At 37.4% G+C, this 18,496-nt stretch overlaps 1 protein-coding gene across 4 annotated transcripts in view; it reads left to right on the top strand.

Moving 5' to 3' along the window:
* Nucleotides 1-18,496, top strand: part of Cacna2d1 (calcium voltage-gated channel auxiliary subunit alpha2delta 1) — a 427,194-nt gene that overhangs the window by 408,596 nt on the left and 102 nt on the right. For all 4 annotated transcript variants that reach the window (XM_021163870.2, XM_021163868.2, XM_021163869.2 and 1 more), the window contains 7 exons: nt 131-283; nt 384-436; nt 3,301-3,356; nt 3,744-3,873; nt 6,821-6,930; nt 7,259-7,341; nt 14,663-18,496. The exon at nt 14,663-18,496 is cut by the window's right edge and continues 102 nt beyond it. In XM_021163870.2, coding sequence (XP_021019529.1) covers nt 131-283; nt 384-436; nt 3,301-3,356; nt 3,744-3,873; nt 6,821-6,930; nt 7,259-7,341; nt 14,663-14,779 — 702 coding nt within the window. In that variant the 3' untranslated portion in view covers nt 14,780-18,496. The remainder of the gene's footprint in view (nt 1-130; nt 284-383; nt 437-3,300; nt 3,357-3,743; nt 3,874-6,820; nt 6,931-7,258; nt 7,342-14,662) is intronic.

Raw genomic sequence — 18,496 nt, 5'->3', positions numbered from 1 at the left:
TATATTTACAAGCTGGTTTTCCATTTCAGTTTCTTATATTGTGGGGTTTTCCCGCCACTGTATAGTTCAAGTGTTGGGGTCATTTTAAAATTGAAAGTAACAAATAGATCTATATCTCTTTCTCTTCTAGATTGGGCGTTTTTTTGGAGAGATTGACCCAAGCATGATGAGACACCTGGTTAATATATCACTTTATGCATTCAACAAGTCATACGACTACCAGTCAGTGTGCGACCCGGGGGCGGCACCAAAGCAGGGGGCAGGACATCGCTCAGCATACGTGGTCAGTAAAGCCTGCCGTTGAGCCAGCTCCTCTCATGAGGACACTTAGACCAGGGTAGTCCAATATAATGAACTCTCAATATATCTTTTATATTTCATAGCCATCGATTGCAGATATACTGCAGATTGGCTGGTGGGCCACTGCTGCCGCCTGGTAAGTCAAGAGTTTGTTTTCCTATAAAGGAAAGAAAAAATGTCATTAAATATGTTTGTTGTTGTTGCTGTTTGGTTTTTGGTTTGGTTTTTGGTTTGGTTTGGTTTGGTTTGGTTTGGTTTGGTTTGGTTTTTTCCAGGCAAGGTTTCTCTGTATAACCTGGCTGTCCTGGCACTCACTCTGTAGACCAGGCTGTCCTTGAACCCGGAAATCTGCCTGCCTCTGCCTCCCAAATACTGGGATTAAAGGCATGCGCCACCACTGCCTGGTAAACTATGTGGTTTTTTGACAGGTGAGTTGTGTTATGGATATTATTCCTTCCTTTCCTGTGAACATGCTAGAAATGTTAGTTATTTCTAAATGATCATGTTAAGCATACTTTTCCACTGATCAGTTCAAGAAAATGTCACCTTCTTCAGAGACATTTAAAGTTAGTTAAAGCTATATTTGTTCCTGGTGATTTCTTTCTTTATTTTATTTTATTTTATTAGATATTTTCTTTATTTACATTTCAAATGCTATCCCGAAAGTTCCCTATACCCCTCCCTGCCCTGTTTCCCTACTCACCCACTCCCACTTCTTGGCCCTGGGGTTCCCCTGTACTGAGGCATATAAAGTTTGCAAGACCTAGGGGCCTCTCTTCCCAATGATGGCCAACTAGGTCATTTTCTGCTACATATGCAGCTAGAGACATGAGTTCTGGGGGTACTGGTTAGTTCATATTGTTTTCCACCTATAGGGTTGCAGACCCCTTCAGCTCCTTGGGTACTTTCTCTAGCTCCTCCATTGGAGGCCCTGTGTTTCATCCTATAGATGACTGTGAGCATCCACTTCTGTATTTCTTATATATATGGAATACATTCTGATTCCACCATCTTTTATTTCTCTTCCACCTCTATGAGCCTATCCCCCTCCCTACAAATCACTTAGCCATTTTACCATCATTTGGTTTGTGGTCTACTGAGTTCACCAAGGCCATCTGAGAGCTCATAGGTATGGAACTATCCAGTAGTGCCTGATGAGCTCGCCAGTGGGTACATATCTGAAGGTAATGACACTCCTTCTCCCATAATCCATCTGCAACCAATACTTTAGTATGCATGGGTGGGACCTTCCTCTAACCGAACTAGTTTCCAGCAGGTCCAGTCTTTTGCAGACCCTGTATAAGCACCACAGCTACTGTGAGTTTGTGTTTGCCAAGGCTATGCCAGGCCCAAGAGATAACACACTGTAGAACTTCCTTCAGTTTTCCAGCAGTTAGATTCTTTTTTTGGTTTTTCGAAACAGGGTTTCTCTGTATAGCCTTGGCTGCCCTGGAACTCACTCTGTAGACCAAGCTGGCCTCGAACTCAGAAATCCACCTTTCTCTGCCTCCCAATTGCTGGGATTAAAGGCGTGTGCCACCACTGCCTGACCTATTTTTTTTTTAATTTTTTTTCATATGTTAGATTTTTAAAGTCCCCTTTTCCATGGTATTCCTTAAACTCAAGAGAGGGTGATATAAGGGCCCGTGCATCACTTTAAGTGCTTGGCAACCACTATTATTCATGGTAAAGAGGAGCAGCATCTCTGATTAAGGCTGAGAACAGCAGTTGTCTGTGAATATAAGCACAGATGCCTAGAAGAGTTTGCCATCCAGTGAATTTAGCTACACAACAATAAGAAAATTCCCCCACAGTTTATATCCTCTCTGGGCATGGACTTTTGACTAGATTACTTTGTGATCCAGCTAGAGTTCTCAATTTGTGTCTTTGAACATTTCAATTAATCCTTAATTTCTAAGAGTACTTATCTATAAAACATGACAATTATCCTTAATATGCAAATAAGATTCAGATTCAAAACATAGTAACTAAACTTTCTACCTTTACCATTAATGCAATATTGGCGAAGGGTCAGAAGCCTCATATTGAAGTGACTCCTATTCGTCTTGTGGATGGCTCTCTCCATCCCTGTCATCTGTCATTCCCTTCCACCTGTGAAGTTCACACATGTATCCTGCTGAGACACTGCAAGAGTATGGAAATCACATTCTGATCACCCAAGTCAGTCAGCCTCCTCTTGTGTGTAGGATCCCCTCTCTCCTTCCTTCTCCCTCTGCTTGATTCCTGAGTGCCCTATCATTTTTACCAAAATATCAAAAATATTCCAGTTTTTAAAAATTCCATGTTTTGAAAAATGTTATTTGACAATATGATAGTGCTATTTGTATTTTAATATAAGTAGATATTCCTATAATCCTGGAATAGTTATCTTTGTTCCATTTACTGGCCAAAATCTCTCTGTTACTGCCCCTTAAGTAAATTCAGTTCCAGGATATTGTATACTAAAACTTGGTGCAATTACCATTTTTATAAAACTATGTTGTATTTCTTCTCTATATAACTTTAGCTATGCCACATTGCAGCTTATGCTCAAGCCTGCAGTTCAGATAGGGATTTTTGTTTGTATGTAATGTATTTACTGTATTCTGGAGTTTTAATAACTAAAATGAACAGAAAATTAAGTATTATAAAGTTAATGGACCAAATGTAGATTTCCTTCCCCATAGATTCAACACTTCTTAACATTATATTGCTCACTAGGCTTCTTCACTCTTGGATATCTCTTCTTTGGTCCCAAAACTTTTGCCTCATGAATTCATAAACCTTTTGCCGATGAGAGTCAAAGGTGTAAACTTTGTCACAATTCAAGAACTATACAAAATATCTTCAAGTTACTATTAAACTATACTTACTTTTTTCTGAAAAAGATAAAATGAGGTATGTGTATATTTGTGCATGCAAAACTGCTCAGTATTTTCATGTAAAATATTGTGAAAGAGAACTTCTAGATGTTTCTCAATTATTCATTTAAAATTTCAGGTCTATTCTCCAGCAGCTGCTCTTGAGTTTGACCTTTCCACGGCTCCTTGAGGCAGGTATGTCAATGAGCAGATGAGGTCATTGGCACAGAAGTCAGTCTAGAAACTCATAGAGAGAGGGAGTGTATGTGTATGCATTCACACATGTACATGTGGGGGAGCAAGAGGAAGGGATCATCAAACAGATAGTTTTGATATAGTGAAATTTTTATTTTCCAATGATTTTCAAAGTTTTACAGTTCATATTGACCTGCATTTTGTAGCTTAAATATTGATTTATTATTTAGAACCTTTGAATGCACATTTTAGTGACAGCCAGGCAGTAACTCAGCAGTAAACCAACCTACCTTAAAATGTCTTTGTCCATTAACTTTGCTCCTATGAGCAGTGATTCCAGGAAGCTCTGTGTCTCCTGTTGGTGATGCTCTCTGTTTGACCCCACAGTTGAGATGGAGGAAGATGACTTCACAGCCTCCCTGTCTAAGCAGAGCTGCATCACAGAACAAACCCAGTACTTCTTCAAGAACGATACTAAATCATTCAGTGGTTTACTGGACTGTGGAAACTGTTCCAGGTACTCTGTGCCTTTGTGTTAAGTAGTTGTTGGTTACTAAGGACAGCAGTCAGGCCTGTCATAATCACAGGATGTAAGGAAAACGCTCAGTGAGGTCAGAGATGAATACTAAAACTGTCCGAAATACTTGCTTTTATTATAGGTCTCATAAGTTTTGATAACATGTACTTGTCTTAGCGACAGTTACATGGTGGAGCCTCTGATTCTAGGCAGAATGGAGAATTTTGAATGTATTTTATAAACAAGGTCAATATTAAAATTTTTATAGCATAGATTTTACTTATGATAATAATTCTAATCAACACTTTTTTCATGTGTGATAATTAAGAAGGGTTTTAAAAAGTTGGGGGATCATTGTTTATACATTAACCCTTCTCTGACATAAAGAATTCAATATTACTTTTGAGTTGAAATTGAAGTCTCTGCAGAATATATCTCCAAAGGCCGTGGTTAATGTTAGCATTCAGAAAACATCTTTTTAAATGTTTTGCAAGATAGAGAAAATGAACTTGGCTGTGATGAGATAGAAGAGAAGGGCAAAATGGCAGTTTTGGAAGGTCTGAGGTAATTGCTAATCTAGGTTATAGGGTCCCTGAACCACAGTTTACAAAATGCAGAGGGGTCTTTTAGAGATGGATTGCAAGTGTTTCCAGAAGGATGTTAACAGAGACAAGAAACAGGAGGGGGTAAGGGAAGTTGAGATTCTGAAATTGCCAGGGTAGGTTCTGGGAGTTGAAAAAGTTAGTCCATAGAATTACAATCACTATTATTTTTCCTCCAAGGACTGAACCAATAGACATGGTCAGTGGGTTTATGACTTGATTCTGTAAACTGTGTTTTCAAGGAGACAGAGTTTTTGAAGAGGAACATAAAGGGAGAAGTTAAATATGAACTCTGGATAAAGATCACTTTATTTAAAAATGCATCTACAGGGCTTTCAACTTTAGAAAATTGCACAGCAGCATAGACCATCTGCTACTAGAGCACTCGCACAGCCCCGAGACTTTGCACCAATTGTCCAGTAAAAGCAGTGTGTGCATGCAGAACCAGAAGGGCAGAGATCCATCTCACAGATCACTTAAGTGCACCTCACTAGAGTCATTCTCTGTAGTTTCCCCAGTTCAAAAGAAAAAGCCAGGAAAATTCCCCTGCTTTTCAGAAGGTAAAGAAATCAGGTCATATATTATATTTTTATATTGATTATAAAGGAAACTGAAACAACTAATGCCAGGCATGAAGTGTAAAGCCTGGTTGCATATCTGACCTCTACAAAGTACGTTTCCAACTATAGGCACCTATTTACATTTTAATTAAAATTTTATGTCACGTTTCAAAAACTTCTTTTTTCTTTGTCTTAATTGGATTTTTCTTTATTTACATTTCAAATGTTATCTCCTTTCCCAGTTCCCTCTTCCCATCCCCCCTCCCTCTGCTTCTGTGGAGGTGTTCCTCAACCCATCCACCCACTCCTGCTTCCCCACCCTGGCATTCCCCAACACTTGGGCATCAAGCCTTCACAGGACCAAGGACCTCACCTCCCATTGATGCCCAACAAGGCCATCCTCTGCTACATATGCAGCTGGAGCCATGGGTCTCTCCATGTGTATATACTCTTTGGTTGATGGTTTAATACCTAGGAGATCTGGGGTTGAAATCTCTTTGGCTGAAATTTTTGTTCTTCCTATGGTTTCCTATACAAACCCCTTCAGCTCTTCAGTCCTTTCTGTAACTCCTCCACTGGGGATCCTGTGCTCAGTCCAGTGGATGGCTGCAAGCATGTGCCCCTGTACTTGTCAGGCTCTGACAGAGCCTCTCAGGATATAGCCATATCAGGTTCTGCTCAGCAAGAATTTCCCTGCATCCACAATATCACCTGAGTTTGGTGACTGTATATGGGATAGATGCCCAGGTGGGGCAGTCTCTGAATGACCTTTCTTTCAGTCTCTACTCCACACTCTGTCTCCGTATTTCCTCCCATGAGTATTTTGTTCTCCCTTCTAAGGACTGAAGCATATACACTTCGGTCTTCCTTCTTCTTAAGCTTCATATGGTCTGTGCATTGTATCTTGGGTATTGAGAACTTTTGGGCTACTACTTATCAGTGAGCGCATACCATGTGTGTTCTTTTGTGACTGTGTTACCTCACTCAGGATATCTTCTAGTTCCATCCATTTGCCTAAGAATTTCATGAAGTCACTGTTTTTTATATTTGAGTAGTACTCTATTGTGTAAATGTACCACATATTCTGTAACCATTTCTCTGTTGAAGGACATCTGGTTTCTTTCCAGATTCTGGCTATTATAAATAAGGCTGCTAAGAACATAGTAGAGTATGTGCCCTTGTTATATATTGGAGCATCTTTTGGGTTATGCCAGGAGTGGTATAGCTGGGTCCTTTTTTTTTTAAACCATATTAGGTAAGCAGAAAACATTTATGCCCTCATAGAAAGCCTGTTATGAGCATTGATCTGCACTTTATTCTGAATTTCATTTGATAATATACTTTGTCCCTTTTTTTTTCTACTTTGGCTTTCTATAAAATGATGGATTGTTGGTATATTGCCAGTGATAAATGTTACCATTTCTTGAAAATTGAAATTCAAACACTTTTAGGAATTAAGACTGTAGCTAAGTAGTGCTACTTTTGTCATTGAGACCAACAACTTTAAACATTTCAATAAAAGATATTTTTGGTAGGACCTTGATTTTTAAAAATATTTTTGAAAAGGGTATCATGTTTGTGTTAAAAAGTAAAAACATGGTGATCTTCGAATTTCACTCGTGTGTGTGTGTGTGTGTGTGTGTGTGTGTGTGTGTGTTTGTATTTTTCCTGGATGTTGATTCACTTTTCAGTGAGTTGCTTTATCTTTCTTTGCAGTAAGTAAGGATATTGGAATGACTTCCACTCTGAGTTCCCTAATGAGCTAGTCTAATGTGTGTTTTGCAGGATCTTTCATGTAGAGAAACTTATGAACACCAACTTAGTATTCATCATGGTGGAGAGCAAAGGGACATGTCCGTGTGACACGCGGCTGCTCATGCAGGCGGAACAGACTTGTATCCTTTGACACTAGAGATGTTTGAAACAGACCACCTGAAAGCAATGAATATTTCAGTCTGCCACCCTGTTCATGCTCATATAGGGAAAATATTGCAGTACTAAAATTTTGGTTTGAAGGTCAGAATTGATGACATTATTCAGGAACTATGGGAATTTAATTCGGTCATTTATTTCTCTCTCAGTCCCTCATACTTGAATTGGTTCTGTTGGCTGAGAGCTTTGGCAAATGTAGGTTTTGATTGATTTCAGAAAAATATATATATGATTGCACTTTTGAACCATGTGGGGAAGAAGTTACCTCCTGTTCCTTAACAAGCCTCTTAGCTGATGGTCCAGATCCTTGCGACATGGTCAAGCAGCCCAGATACCGAAAAGGACCTGATGTCTGCTTTGATAACAATGTGCTGGTAAGGGTTTTTATTGCATTAAACTCTTATAATTAATAGTCATCCTTCACAGGGAGTCTAGGAGATATGTTTTCATCTTCAATGCGTCATTACCATAGTTTATCTCATTAACATGATATACTTGCTAGTAAACAAAACTTTTCCATTTCAGTAGATTTCACGGTTAGCATAAAGTTAGGAGTGGCTTCTTCTGTCTTTCCTGCTATTGGTACTTTCAAACACAAGTCCAATAATCTTTTTAATAGTGTACAATTATATTTAAGACCTAATAATGAATAATAACCTATAGAAACTGTTAATCACTGGAAATATGCTGCCACCTTAATTTATATTCCAATCCTTCACTATGTTATTTATATTATAATTAGTATGTATTTAGTCAACATCCAATTAAAAACTTGTTTTAAGTGGTTATTATCCAATTATTTTGTTCGATTTTCTCCTGTATCAGTTTTTTTTTCTTCTTAAGAAAATTTATTTTATGTATATGGATGTTTTGTCTGAGTATAAAATCTGTGCACCACATTTGTGCCTAATACCCAAGGAGGCCACAACAGGACACAGAACCCTTGGGACTAGAGTTACATCTGGTTGAGAGCCATCATATGAGCACTGGGAAACTCACCCAGATCCTCTGAAAGATCTGCTTTAACCTCTGGGCCAAATCTCGATCCACTCAAACTGAGAACCTGAACCAGAATATATATATATTACACACACGCACACACACACACACACACACACACACACACACACACATATATATATTCTGATTACTGTTTTCCCTTCCCCTATAACCCCTAACACTCTGAATTCCTCTTTTCCTCCCATCCCATCCAGACCCACACCCTATCTGCCTCTCATTAGAAAAACAGAATCTAAGGAATAATAATAAAACGCAATAAGATAAAGCCAGAGCAAGCAAAACTGGTGTAGGACAGAACAACCAACAAGAATAAAAGCCAAGGAGAAGGCACAGAATGCACATAGACACAGACATACACTTTCACGCACATAGGAATCCCATAAAAACACAAAACCAGCAGCCATAATAGATATGCAGAGGACCTGTAAGATTATGAAAATAATGTTTTAAGCCCCCGCCCAATATTATGAAACAAAGAACCTCCAGAGATACCCTTAAGCTTGTTCTATGTTGGCCATTTACAGATGGGCATTGGACCTGCACCGAAGAGTGGCTTGTTTACTTTATGAGACTCCTTTGGAGCAAACTAATTTTCATTTGCAAGTGGTTACCAATTGGAGGTAGTTTCTGGGTTAGCGATGTGGGCTTGAGTCTGTAGAGTGAAGTTCCTACTACCCCACATTAAGCTCCAGGTGGACCACACTAACAGCCCTGCTCAGGTTCCCTTGGATCTGTGTATGAACATAACACACACACACACACACACACACACACACATACACACACACACACACACTCACACACACACTAACTTATATATGATATGATTTAGCCCAATAGCCAGGCTCTTCTAAGCCACCCTCAGCTATCATACCCTTCTTTTCACTCCCAGCTCAACACCTCTAAATCTACCGTCAACTTTAGTTGCTGAGTTACCTTTAGCCCTAGCTCGGCACCCTAAATCTGCCTTCAGCTTAGCTGCATTTCTAGTCTCCTGCCTACTACCCCAGGCCCAGTTGAGGAAGTTGCCAATGGCAACTCCACCCTAGATCTCACATGGCTGGTGGCTTTTTCTCTGAAGCATGGCAAATCCTTTCCTCTTCCCTGTGTCTGCTATCCTGCCTATGGGGAAAACTGGAAGCCCTGCATATTTGCCCAGCCATTAGCTGCTAGCATCTTTATTGATCTATCCAGAACCAACTGAGGAGCAGGACCTTCAGTGTTCACATACAGATGCCTGATCAAAGCATCAGAACCACACATTACACATATCCACTTCTCCTTTCAGCTCTAGGACCACAGCTGGTGCAGAGGCATGTAGGCCTTATTCATGCTGCAACAGGCTCTGTGAGTTATTATCCAACTATTTTGTTCTACTTCCTCCTATACCATTTCTAATTCTGTTACATATTAGATTTTTATTACATTCCTCAATTGTATTAATTTTTTAATCTTAGACAAAATAGGGACTAAAACTAATGTATAGTGCTTGATGACTACTTTTCCTAAAATTTAGCTCTATTTTGACTTACTGCATTATACTCATAAATATACATATATTCAACTAGATCAAATGCATATATATATATGTGCTTATATATATATACATTTCCTATATACACATATATGTATATTTATATGTATATATTGTATATGCAATGTCTTTTCTTCTAAAATTAATCAACTTTATTCACAAAGATGATTATAATAGAAATACCATTGTTCCTATTTATTTTACCTTTCAATGTACTACTACCTAGTCTCTAATTTTTATGGTTTTTTATTCACTTGCTTACATACTCCAATGAATATTAAAACAAAATAGAGCATTATCTCCTTATAGCTGTTATTTTAAAGATATGCCAGAACATACAGTGATTAATGTGTATTTTCACGAATATTTTGCTTAAAATACAGCAATATCAGCCTCAGAGATAGTAACAAGTTTTCACAGTAAATCTGAGGAGATGAATTTGAATTGTCTACACCCTCATAAAAGCCTAGACATGGCTTCTGGTGCCTGGGTGCCTGGAATATCAACATTTGGGAGTAAAGACAGACAGATGCCCAGAATTCACTGCCTAGCCAACCTTGCCAAATGCTATAATTTTCTAGTTCATCGAGCATCACTATCTAAAGGATATAAGCAAAGTCTGATAGAGGAAGAAGACACTGATTGCTCTCCTCTCTTCCTTGTCACACTCATTGGCATATTCACATGCTAAATTAGACTGATGAAAGATAGATAGATAGATAGATAGATAGATAGATAGATAGATAGATAGATAGATAGTCAGACAGATACACAGTCAGACAGCTGACTTGGCATCAACAAGAAAAAAAATGTAAATATAAATTGAAAAGACGTTCATGATTCTTCCCACTTACTCAATGCACAATTATTAGAACTGGTCATCTTGAGTTAGTTTTTAAAAAAATACTAAAATAAAATTAGTGGGCCATTTCAGTCTCATCAGAGTTTAAGAATTTCTTAGACAACCATTCTGAAGTTTTTCTATCTTTTCTCTTTTCTTTTCTGAAAGCGAACATAACTTAAGTAGCATCTTAGAATTTATTCCATAAATAGATAGATAGATAGATAGATAGATAGATAGATAGATAGATAGATAGATAGATAGAATTATTAGTAGGGTCAGATCTAAAATTGTAGGGTTGTAGGATATGTCAGCCAGACCTCTTTAAGAATAATTGCTGTTTTGTCTTGAAAAGTGATTCAAAATTAAAACTCTTATTAAAAATGAACAAATAGGACTTTGGCACAGAGATATGAGGACTCCTGCCATTCTCTCTTCCATTCCATCTTTCATGTTTTCTAGAGGCCTGCTCATGTCAAACCATTTCTCACAGAGCTGATTAGGGAGCCATGAATACTGTCACTCATTACAGAAACTTTTCTCATCAACTACCATCCTCATCTCTCAACTGTGCAAACACAGATTAAAGTCACAAAGATGAATTTACAACCTGACGTAAAAGTCCTGTCTCAACTGGTCTCTTATAAGACAGTAATCCTTTGAGCAAGGCACTAAGACCCATTTGATTGAGACACAGTTTAAAACAATCTGAATGCAACAGCTATACAGTTCGTGCCATAATGATCCCTCCTGAGTATAGCTAGTGAATCAATGGGATTATTGCAGTTTTTGACAGGAGTGTAGACAACATATGGCCAGCTTCCATAATCCTCTTCTTCCTAGCAATTGTTAACTGATGCTTCAGGAACGAAAGGGCCCCATGTGCTTCCTCAGTCACCCTCCTCCATCCAGGGAAAAGTTTGTGGGCCCAACATGTGAGAGTCCTGGGAGGTTGGGGATGACCGTAGATACTCTGAGTCAAGGTGGTGCTCGCCATATCAAACATAGATGACACAATCGTATAATAATGGGTTAATGAAATTAGAATTTAAGAAAAATATCCTTTAAAAATTAATGTGTTAGGTTATATTTCCATTAAAAGCATAATTTTGAAGAATCTACTTCAAAATATAGATTTACCTAATCTAAAAGTGAGCCATTATTCTTGGATATATTCAGCTGCTATATGTCATCTGAAGGAAATAGCATAGTTATAATTCAGAAAACAGAACAACAACACAATACTCTTAGAATATTTTGTTTTAGAAAAGATATTTCTAAATTGTCTAATTTTTCTTAAAATTACTATGATATTTGGGCAATTAATTACCCCATGTTCTGGTTGGGAAGAAGTTTACTCACACTTGATTTATCACATCAGACAAAAGAGACATAAGCCATTGTGTGGATGGTATTATAAAGCAAGCCTTACAGGATATCACGGAGTTATTTGTGACTATGAACTGTACAGCTGAAACATCTTGGATATTTCTCCTTTAATTAGTAATGTAAAGGGAGAACAAAACAATTAGAAGGTGATCATTTTACTAGTCGGCTCTTCAGAGAGTTGCTGTATTAAATAGTCTCACAAAAGCATTTTGCGTATCAAAATAAACATGTACAATATTTGCACCCAGGACTTTATTGCCTTTAATAGTAAGCTAAATTATGAATATGTTCTTTCCCTTGTGAAGAGCTCTTCAAAATCATGTTGATTGGTCAGTGGTATTTCACTATTGATGAGCCAGAAAAAAAAGTGCTAACATTTCTCCTGAAATCCACTTGGGATTTAGAATTTCTTAAAAGTCAATCTCAAAGACTTTTTATCTCAAAGACTTATAATAATTTCTAACTTACCACTTTTCCAAGTGAAGCAGACTTATATCATCACCATATGCAGTAAATAGGGATAGAAGAGAAAATAAAAACCAATGAAGAGCCAGGAAGTATTTTCTCAGAGTTCATATCTAAAACACAAAGATGTGTTTTATATTGATGAGAACTTCTGTGACAGCATCCATTCTTCGAGTATGAGCGAGTTATATTTGCATCCTGATTCTTCTTTCCATCTGACAGTTAGGTGTGTCTTTAGACTATGTTTGAGATATTTGGGATTCATATATATTTGTGAGAAGCAATTTTTCAATCCAAAATGCAAATGTAGCTGCTGTCCTTGATGGTTCCCTACCTGGACAGGAAAATAGGCTGAAGAAAAGAACAAGTGAAATAACTGAGATGCAGGGCACAGTGTGGAGAATGACAGTGTTCCAGGAGCAGATCAGGCAAGAGAGAGGATGAAGGAAGAAGTAGCTACAAAGGTAGCCTTGGCTCCACACAGACTCTGTGGTTCTTAGTACAGAATGTGAATTATGTTTAGAGCAAGATGAAAACTCTTCAGATATGTGGTTGACTTGAGCAAGAGAGGAATCTCCGATTGGCTCTGAGTCTTGGTCTGATCCATGCTAGAAGCACTATGTAGAGTCACTGGAAGAAATCAAAAAGCTTGACATTTAAGGTTTTAATCTCCACAATATAGACAAGAGTTGGTGATGTAAGAGTCAGAAGAAAACTAGGTTGATGATAACCTGAGAGTTATTTGCAAGTAAAGTACATGGATTTTAAAGCTAGTGACTTAAATAAACCAAAAGCACAGCAAAAAAAATAAAAACAAAACAAAACAAAAGGCTGGAGAGATGACTCAGCAGTTAAAAGACCTGCTCTTCCAGAGAATTTGGATTCAATTCCCAGCACCCACATATCTCACAACTGGCAGCTCACAACTGTCTGTAACTCTAGTTCCAGAGGACCTGGCACCCTCACCCAGACACACATGCCAGCAAAACACCAATCCACATAAAATAAAAGTCATTAATTAAAAATATATATTTTTAGGAAAAGTGACAAGAGGAAACTAAACTTTAGAAAATCTCACTGTTTAGAGATCCTGAAGAGAATTAGGTCCATTCTAGGAGAATAGAAAACCAAACATGTTTCCAGAAAAACTGGAGGCATAACCCCAGCAATATTTATTATACAGCATTGGGTTCCCCTGAGATGCCAATAAGGTAAGAACTGATTAACCAGCTGACTAATCATAATTATCTTACAACTCTATACATTTAAGGGCAGCATTTAATGTTAAATGTTTTCCTCCATACATTACTGCCTCAGCACTTTGTGGACTACAGAGCAGCTATGACATTACTCCAAGTACAAATCAAAGACAAAATACTGTTTACTTGGTACAAGTAGAGTTTTAGTCTCTGACAGGGAGATGGTACCCAGGCTTTAAGAGTTTAGACTCTGTAAAGTTGTTCTACAAAGAACATTTACATTTATTTATGTAACCTATTTCAATCCATGCAAGATGAGCCTTGGATCAATGAATTCTTTTTTTGTTTTTGTTGTTTTGTTTTGTGTTTGTTTTATGAGAAAAAGTTTCATAGCCAAGGATGTCCTAGAACTCAGTCTGTAGATCAAGCTGGTCTTGAACCCAGAGATCCACCTGCATCTGCTTCCCCAGTGCTGGGATTAAAGGCGGGAAGCACTTCTGCTGGCTTGGATCAATAAATTCTAAAAAGATGTTGATGAGAGTGAGTGAACATGACTCTATTAAATTCAGTACAGTCAGAGGACTGTTAAGCTGTGGAAAATGCCGTAGAGTATAGAACCTAGGAACGAAAGGTAAAGAATGACTGGCTTCTTTGGGGCTCAATGGAACTACAATGACTGTGAAGAACCCCAGTAGGTGTGTGGGTTCTAGGAACTTTGGGGGACACTGCATGTCACTGTGCATAAGCCTGATATCTTTACAGCTTAGTTCTTTGTTTGGCCTATATGTTTTCAAAATTCTCATGTATTGCTGTACTGCGTCAATGTCAAATATATTATGTTATTCCTAAAGTCAGGGTGCCCCATATAGCATATAAATTCAGCATTAAATGTCAGAAATATGGGAAATGGATTTTATTTTTACTTCTTGTTTTAATCAATATAAAGAATCCTTTTTGTCATGGCAGTGAAGTTGTTAATTAGTAATTTCTATATTCAAAGAATTCATTATTATTAGCTTTCTTCATCATTATCAGAATTTCAAACATTTGCCAGATGGTGCTAGAGAAGAGACCACTAATAAAGCAATTTATACAGTGAAATCTAGGTCAATATAACTTCAGTCTCAGGTAGAGCAATTTTATCAGGTAAGTTCAAAGGTGGAGTAAATATGAATTAATCCGGAAGCTGCCCTGTTCCATGTTTATTCATGATGGTTATACTGTTTATCTGTTTGCATTCCTAACAGGAGGATTATACCGACTGTGGTGGTGTTTCTGGGTTAAACCCTTCTTTATGGTCTATCTTTGGACTCCAGTTTATACTCCTTTGGCTGGTATCTGGCAGCAGACACTACCTACTGTGACCTTCTAGAACCCAGATCTGCAACGAAATTCCAAGCCCTGCCAAAACATGAGCCCTCAGTTACATTAAATAGGAGTCAGTTGAAGAAGCGACACAGAACTTTAGCTGGGCCTCTACCATGACGTAACTAAGCCTTAGCTTAGATTCTTGACCATCGCTGGCTGCATGTCAGGGTGTTGGAAACTGAAACTTGTGTGAATATGCTGCATCATCTATGTCTAACATCAAAGCAAAACTCTACTTGTTCTCTGTGGGAGGTTTGGGAGTTGACTGTTGCACTGTTGGAGAGTACGTGTAAAAGGCTCCCCCACGCAGGCCTTATGAAAAGAAGCGGTCTTGACTTTGACCTAGCATTTCAACCTGCTGCACTTTTACCAAGAAGAAGAAAAAAGAAAACCCTAGTGAGGGCCAATGATATTTTTGCCTTCACTTATTTGCTGTTCAAAAGTAATTCCTGCTGTGAGTAGTTATTAAACAGAGAGGGAGAGAGGGAGGGAGAAAATACATTGGTTTAAACTGATGAAATAAAAAAACTAATGGCTAATTTTCTACCAAAAAAAAATTGCCATGAATAAAATGCCTTATAAAAGAATGACTTCTCTGCCAAAAACAAAACACAACTGTGACCAGTTGAATTTGGATAAGGTCTGAAGTGCTGGTTTGAAACCAAGGACAGAATAAGCTAAAGGTGCTTGTGGGTGAAATTGGAATTCATGATACATTTCCTCATAAATGTAAGCCCTTAACTGCGTGATGTAATGTCCCTTTTGTTCACAGTAAAGTCATGTAGTGCTAGCCAGATATTTACCATGCTCTAAGAGAAGCTTGTTGGGGGGAGGGGAAATGTTTTCCTTGTGGTTAATGAACTTGGGTTGCCAAGGGTATTTTGCATGATGCTGCTGCTATTTTAACTTTCTGGTTTGTTTTTCTTCTTACTGTAGAGTATAGTCCATTGACAAGTTAACTGGGTGACATTATTGTCATGTAAGAATCTGAACCTTGCAGTGTACATGCACTTAAGTCATCCTTAACATGTTGTTAAACTACTCTGAATATACTGTGCAATGTAAATGCCGAATGGCTGGGTTAGGCAGACGGCGAAGTGAGAATTCATGGATTTTATACAGACTCATGCTTTTGCCTGAAAAACCTATGTACAGATATTTTAAGTACATAAATCAGATTTAACACATTTATTTTTTGAAAGGTACATATATGTTCTCAATGAAGAGTTATACTAGGTTTCCTCTCTGTTCATTTCAGTTGTAGCATGTACGATCGATCTAGAAGCTGCTGCTCTTGCTGCCTCTGCCCTCCATTTTGGTATGATCATATGACCAAAATTCCAATACAACTTCATGAGGGTTTTTACATTAACCTGAACAAATAGGAAACCTTGAATCTATTGTGTATGCACATGAACACTTGATTGTGAATAATAAAATTTGTTTTTATACAGCCTTCTTGGTGAAAAGCATTAGTGTAGTAGACCAGAAATTTCATTATAGATTAATATGGTAGCAAAACTTTATTTATGCTTCTAAAAATTATTTTCAGGAATAAACAGTATTTGAAGAATGGATAAAAACAATGAATGTGTCTAGGGAGAGTAATTTTACTGTAAGCTGAAAGTATACATATATTTTTTATGGTAAAAGAAATTTTCTTTTCTTTTTAGTTAAACATGCCAAGTATTGGTGTGTGCATATGCTGGAAATTTTCATATATATCATTTTTCCATCTGAGTTATTTACATTCTCCAGCTTACTTTAATATGTTCCACATATCAACGATACAGTCAACACTTTAACATAGTTTATTGTTTTGTTTATAGCTTTGCATCCATTGTAATTCCTTCATACCACCATGGTATCCTGGGTAACATTTGTGTACATTTTGTAAGTTAATATTTTGCTTTAACTGAAAAGGGATGGAAGGACAATTGGAGTCATTCTGCCAACTATTGTCCTAAGAAATGGCATCAGTCACCACTTCTAATGCATTGTCATTTTTTAATCTATTTATAACTGCTGCTCACATCTTAGAAAATAAGGAGGTGGTGTAAAGGTAGAGGAAATATGTTTAAGTCATGCTGTTGGTTAATTACTTCAAATATCTTATTACCTTTAGCTAGGCTATTTTAAATCATGCACATGTTGGAGAAGGGAACTGCTAGTTTGTACATAGAAGTGATATACATAAAAACATTGAATTGCTTCTGGTAAACAACGACCTACCTTAAGTTATGTTTAAAGTGTATTGACTGTGTATTTCATGGCTAATGTCACTTGCAGAGTGTCTTAACACCAATGAAATTATTGTTATATGAATCACTGTTGAACTCGGCATCTCTTGGCAGAGCTGTGTTTGGTTTGAGTTCTACATCATTAAAACTATATGCATGGTAACAAATTGGGCACAAACACACCCTCTGACTAAAATTTGCTTTCATGACAGATATGAATATTTGTGCTTACACATTGTTTTAATGAGAGTAACACTCATCCCATCAAAATTACTATATTAAATTTCATATTTTTTCTGAAAATTCTGTTGACAAAAATAGTATAGTCTTGTTATTCCCAGAAACAAAACTATAGAAAAGATCATTATAAAAGCTTTTAAACTGTTTTTCCTTAGTTAATTGTGTCTATCCTCATGTAGCTCAGTGCACTTTGTCACGTAAACAAAGGCAAAGCAAGTCCTGCATTGGTGTTGAGTAGCAGAAAAGAATTCTTGCATAAATGGTTTCATCTTTTCTTCATTTGAACAACCAGCATTACTGCCAAACACCAAGCGTGGTCCATATTTGTACCAGGTTTTTAACATGACATAGTTAGCAAGTTTGATTGAAGAGATTTTTAGGTCCTGGGCCTACAAGATTTTAGTATGGTCTTTTTTCATGTTTCTAATGCTTGAAGCATTATTGCTTACCTTGGGAAACACTGCGTTCCTGCCATTTGTAAGTTTTCCTATATATACGATTCCTTTTATTAACTGTAAACCTGGCCTTACGGGGTTCAAATAGGCAGTATCCCTTTTAAGTGACCTTTGCAACCCAAGTGTTACTTGCTTATTTGATGCTCTCTGTACTTTATATCTCATTGCAATGCCTGTCTTGGAGTCACCAAAGCTGAAATTCTACATCTTAATTTAAAACTAAAGGCATAGAGTCTAACCTAGCGAGACACAATGAATTTTGTGATTTTTTTCCCACTTGCCCCAAATTCCAAATATTTTATCATTAGCTGGAACTTGAGTTGTTTTCCATGGCAGAATGTTGATATTGCCAATATTCAGTATACATTTCTGTAAAGAGCAAATCACTAAAACAGAACTATCAGGTGATGAAAATGTCCAGAATTTTGAAGAAATAGATAGCTATCACTGGTGGTTTCATCTACCTTGGTTTTAGTTCACATTAAAAAGAACCATGGAAATTCCACTGAGACTCTTGGCATGCTGTCCTGTGTAGATGCCAACTGAGTTTCCAATGTGACCTGGCAAAGCTGTCCTTTTCTTGTGCAGTATGATTGTGGGATCGTGTTTTAGGGATTCTTTTCATGAAATGCTCATTGTGCATCAAGCAAAACGCCAAGTGGCTTTTGTGAACAACACTTTTTTGTTTTGTTTTGTTCTGGTTTTTTTTTCCTCCCCTTATTATGTTCTCTGGACACTTTTGTGGAAATTAACTAGTCGGATGAACACATTTTGTAAA

Source organism: Mus caroli, unplaced genomic scaffold (assembly GCF_978045245.1).
Source record: "Mus caroli unplaced genomic scaffold, Mus_caroli_1 scaffold_4, whole genome shotgun sequence".
In the NCBI taxonomy this organism is placed as follows: domain Eukaryota; kingdom Metazoa; phylum Chordata; class Mammalia; order Rodentia; family Muridae; genus Mus; species Mus caroli.
Note: the sequence above shows the minus strand (reverse complement) of the source record. Positions and strands in the feature narration are given on the sequence as shown.